This window comes from Carassius gibelio, chromosome A16 (genome assembly GCF_023724105.1).
Source record: "Carassius gibelio isolate Cgi1373 ecotype wild population from Czech Republic chromosome A16, carGib1.2-hapl.c, whole genome shotgun sequence".
In the NCBI taxonomy this organism is placed as follows: domain Eukaryota; kingdom Metazoa; phylum Chordata; class Actinopteri; order Cypriniformes; family Cyprinidae; genus Carassius; species Carassius gibelio.
In genome coordinates this window covers 11890273-11895272 of record NC_068386.1, presented here as the reverse complement: position 1 = coordinate 11895272, position 5000 = coordinate 11890273, and the positions used below count along the sequence as shown (strand labels likewise).

Genomic DNA, 5000 nt, shown 5'->3' with positions numbered 1-5000 from the left:
CACATTAGCATACAGCCCATCAGTTGTATTTGTCCACACTCATTCATTGTGGTGGTAGACTGTATGAGACCGAGGCATGCGTGGCTGGTGGGGATACTGTGGTTTTCAATACACATTGACTGATGAAACAGTTGACTCGGGAACTCAAGGATAGCGACATTCATCCTCTCATCTTTGAATTCTTAAAGGCCAGACACATTCACAGAACACAGATGTTCCCTGCCTCAGGCTCACACATGGAGGACACCGTGGGCGACTTCACTGTTACCTACTACAGAGCATTACTGTCTCATAGTACACACTAGATAACTATAATAATGACACTTTATTTTAAATCAGAATGTTACCTTGATAATGTGTCCTAAAGAATCATGTTTATAGTAATAAAGATTCATATTGCAAATGAACAATATATTGTTTGTTTTTCTGAACAGCTCTAATAAGGACAACTCCAGAAGCGTTCTGGTGAATTTGACTCTAAGCATTGCAGCGAGAGCACAGGTGGAGATCAGAGGGTGGGTATCTCTCCTTATCTGTCTCTTTCTGTCACACTGAGCTGAACATGAGCAGTCCCAGACCAGTTTCAATAAAAGAACCCAGACTGCCACTGTTTGCCTGTTCAGAGGGATCTGGAGAGGTTATTCACTGGACACTTATAACTACTTCTTGTCTTGGCAGAAGGTCAAAGTGCATGATAAATAAGGCATATGATATAACAGTTATGGATGATGCATTATCCAATAAACAATGTCATCTATTATTTTCACTCAAGTCAATTATTATTATTTTTCAATCAGTATACTGTTTCACTTGGAAATGTGCCACATTACAAAATGAAGACAGTTTCTGAATGGTGTTTATCGGCAAAAATAAAATACTGTATATACTACATTTATGCATCTTACAGTATCTGTTTATAATGAAAATCGTCCTCTTTTTTTCTAGTGTGTCTCACCCCGCTCAGGTTGTGTTGCCTTTCCCTCGATGGGAACCCAAAGAGAAACCTGTGAGAGAGGATGACGTCGGCCCTCAGGTTCAACACATATATGAGGTGCAGAATAAACAGACACAAAACAAAACATTATTGGTAAACATGGAGTGCTTCAAACACAGGAAGAGAAGAGAGAGGGCATAATAGTACTGGAACAGCAAATATTCAAAACTTTGGTGTAATCAAAGAGATCCACTAGCACACACACACAAAGTACAGACATACAAGTTATGCCAAATTTTACCAGCCTAAGTTATTAACATATACTGAACACACTGAGTGTAAGTGAATTTATGTATTTTTATCTGAAAGACAGTATACTTTTATGATTCAATATTATTTTTAACAACAACAACCCAATTATCTTTCCAACAATAAAATCAAACACTAATCTATAATAAGAAATCTGGTACTGGTTACCACAATAATCTTTCCCTGTGGAGTGGAGTGCATTCAGCTAGCATAAGCCAGCTTCTGGAAAGCTATTTATTTGTTGTTTGGTTTTGTGGAGATTCTTGACCTCTTTTTGCTGCAAGAGCGCCCCACTAAACGCCATCTGTCCTGTGGCTATTCATTTTTTAATTGGCTGTAATGTCGGCCAGACGCTGTACAGATGGTTTATGTTAGAAGCAGCTTCAGCTCATGTTTGGTCCAACTTCTAATGCTAATGCTAGCCCAGAGTGTTCTATTAAATGTTTATCAGTTCTTGTACATTCTTCCATAATAAATTCAAATCTGTTGATTTACCATAGTTTTATTATAGCACTGTAGTTTTTTTTTTTTTTAATTCAATATCAGCATGGTATAAATATTAATATCAACCATTTATTGCTTATTGGCTATAATATGAAAACAATTATCACATTCTCAATAAAATTAAGTTTATGCAGATTCTGTTGTTGATATATTTCTGCATATCTCTTCCTCTAGTTACATAATAAGGGTCCAAGTTCAATAAGCAGGACTGTATTGGAGGTGGGATGGCCCAGTTGGTACCGTGAGGAACACCTCCTGTATGCTCTTCAGATCATTACAGACGGACCTGTTCACTGCAGTGTTAATGGCTCCCTAAACCCACTTAAGTTAGAGGTAGCACATGCACACAAACTCTTTTCTCTCTATCCTCTCTTTTTTTTAGAGAGATCCAATGCCAGAAGAAATGGTCTGGATCTACAGTTTTTTAACAATGCTTCTCTAAAGTTGAGCACCTTTTCTCATACACAAAGCAAGTTATATGTTTCTTTCTCCATCTGAGTCACATCTTTTCTCTCTCTCTCTCTCTAGTATGTTCCTTGCTGTCATAAATCTCAGGTTTCAGATTGCTCTTACTAATGAGCCTCAAATAAATGTTAAAGTATGACTGCTGAGTCCTGCTTGTTTTTGATCTGAGAGTTCTTGACTAATTCTGACCCCTCTGCTCTCTTGACTGAACGCTGTTCAGATTTCATTTGCAGTCATTATGAAGCATCACAGCGTCCTCATGAAGTCTCTGTGCCTTGTAACTGATCTGCGTTCATGCTGAGTTCAGAATTTTAACCACCTGGACTGACATTAGAGCTCTTTTCCTGTGAACTTTAGAGAGCGTTTCGGCCGAAAGCTTTGTGTCTGACTCTCTTGCCACATTCACACAGTGACATTTTTCCTTCATTGTGACATATATACATGATATGTCATGATATTTCTAGTGTTATTATTTTATTGGTGTTACATTTAAAAAATCATGACTTTTTAACTGTTAAGTAAAACTACAAGTATTTAAACTATTAAAGAATTGATAATTTAAATAAATGAAATGTAGAAAATTAGAAAACAGAATTAGAAATGCTGAATAGAAATGCGCACATAGCACATTGAATCAAATATAAATTTATGAGTCCTCTCCTACCTCTGTCCTTCTCCTGCATCCTCAGACCTCCACTCTTCAGGACACTCCAGAATTACTGGGCTTTCTGAGGAACAGCAGCGGTCCAACTCGCCATAGACGATCTGTTTCTACAGCCCAGAGTTACAACAGCAAGATTCTGGTACACACACCCTACACCACTCATACATTCCCACCAGTACCACAAACACTCACACGAAGCAACTGAAGCGCATGGCTGCACAAATTGTGTGAACAGCCTCATATATGTGACCGATGGACTCTGATGTTGAACTTGATGTGTTATGGGGACCTGTGTTGACCTCAAATGCTGAGTTCACCTGTAAATCTCATAACAGGTCATTCATATTATTCTTATTGTCTTTCTCTCTCGAAGTGTCTCTTTAGGGGTTGTTTAGTGTGTGTGTGTGTGTGTGTGTGTGTGTGTGTGTGTGTGTGTGTGTGTGCAAGGGCAAGCTGGTTTTATAATCATAGCGCATCACACGTCAAGCAATAAGATAAGACCGGGCAGAGGTCAGGTCCCATGCCAGGGGTTAACAAGTCAGTTTGGCATCAGGCCAATAATTGCCTGACAAGAATTGCCTGTGACAGACTGTGTTTCGCATCTAAAGTATTTAAGGTTCTGTTCATAACGTATATTAAAAAAAAATAATAATAATAATAATACTAGAGTTTCAAAGTAGCTTATTGGATCACTAGTGTGCAAACTACAACATGACAAACTAATAACATGGTTGTCATCTTTAAAAGGTATAATTGCTGCTTTTTGCAGTGCAAATTTAGTTTTTGATGAAAATAACAGTACATTTTCATCAGCTCTTTTAGATACGGATCGATGGATTTCTTAGACTTCTGCTCATTTGAAATCAGATACAGATGAAGTAGCACTGTAAGATTACATTTGTTTGAATGCATTATTGAGAGAGCCATTGCATGTGAATAAGTGTTGTAAATCATGCTTTCAGCTGAAAATATTCAGTATAGAAGAAACAAACAAATTCTTTGAGAACTATAACTTCCCGCTCATGTCCATTGCCGTCATCATAGCTTTCACATTCTTTCTGATTTGCGTGATCCTTCTCTATCAAGCTAGCTTTATATGTTTAACATGTGAATTCTTGCTAAATATGTAGTGAATTGTACTCGAGATTGAGTGGTGGTGGAGCACTCTTGGAGCGAGTGAAAACCACGACACTCTGACTTTTTAAAAATCCGCTCCTTGCTCCAGTCAAAACCACACCGCTCCGCTCGTCTCTCATACTCTGATTGAGAGTAACTGTTGCTGTCATGACAGATCTATTTCAGAACCAGCCACTATCAAAATAATCTGACTCTGGGCATGGGCCAGATATTATTGCTTGTGGGCCACCTGTTGCCAACCGTTGTTCTATGCACATAAAAAAAAAAACAGTTGACATAGATACTTGCATATATACACAGCATCACACATCTCTTTTAAATGTGACCACAACAAATGCCTCAAAATCAAGTGTGGCTTTCAAGACACAGCACAACTGCAGAGGTACAGCAATGTAAAAATGCTTATATTTTACACTTTTCTAATTCTACACTTTAATACTGTTTGTTATTATTACAAATGGTATTATCAGTAAAAGAATTTAAGTGACAGGTTGAATTGAAAAACTTAATTTTATGGCTAAAGTTTTTTCAAAATCTTAAAACTTCTTCGGTTTTATTTAGATGTTAAACCTCAATTTTTTTTTTATGCAACAGGAAGAAAGATATGAGATGAAATTAAATCCTTTTTAACTTTTTAAAACTTTTTCTCTCATTATGTTTGCTTGTGATAGAACTGCTCAAATATCAACTGCCTGATGGTGGAATGTGTTGTGGATCGCTTGGATCGAGGGCAGAGTGCAGTGATCAAGTTCAGATCTCGACTCTGGGCTCACACCTTCTTACAGGTACTTTTATCACACAAATATCCTTGCATCTCTTGCTAATTAAACAAGAACATTTTGTTGGTTAACATATTTAAAGGGATGGTTCACACAAAAATGAAAACTGAGTAAGCATTTACTCATTTACTCATGTCACTCGAATAAGTTATAACTTTCTTTTCTCTGTATAACAAATGTAAAATAAATAGGACATTCTTTTGTATGT

General features: G+C 37.2%; 1 protein-coding gene across 1 annotated transcript in view; it reads left to right on the top strand.

Moving 5' to 3' along the window:
* The window catches only part of LOC128031106 (integrin alpha-8), a 57056-nt gene that overhangs the window by 46017 nt on the left and 6039 nt on the right, over positions 1–5000 (top strand). Inside the window, exons 23-27 of the mRNA XM_052619340.1 lie at positions 435–515; positions 946–1051; positions 1922–2080; positions 2902–3015; positions 4685–4798. Of these exons, the coding sequence (XP_052475300.1) occupies positions 435–515; positions 946–1051; positions 1922–2080; positions 2902–3015; positions 4685–4798 (574 nt within the window). The remainder of the gene's footprint in view (positions 1–434; positions 516–945; positions 1052–1921; positions 2081–2901; positions 3016–4684; positions 4799–5000) is intronic.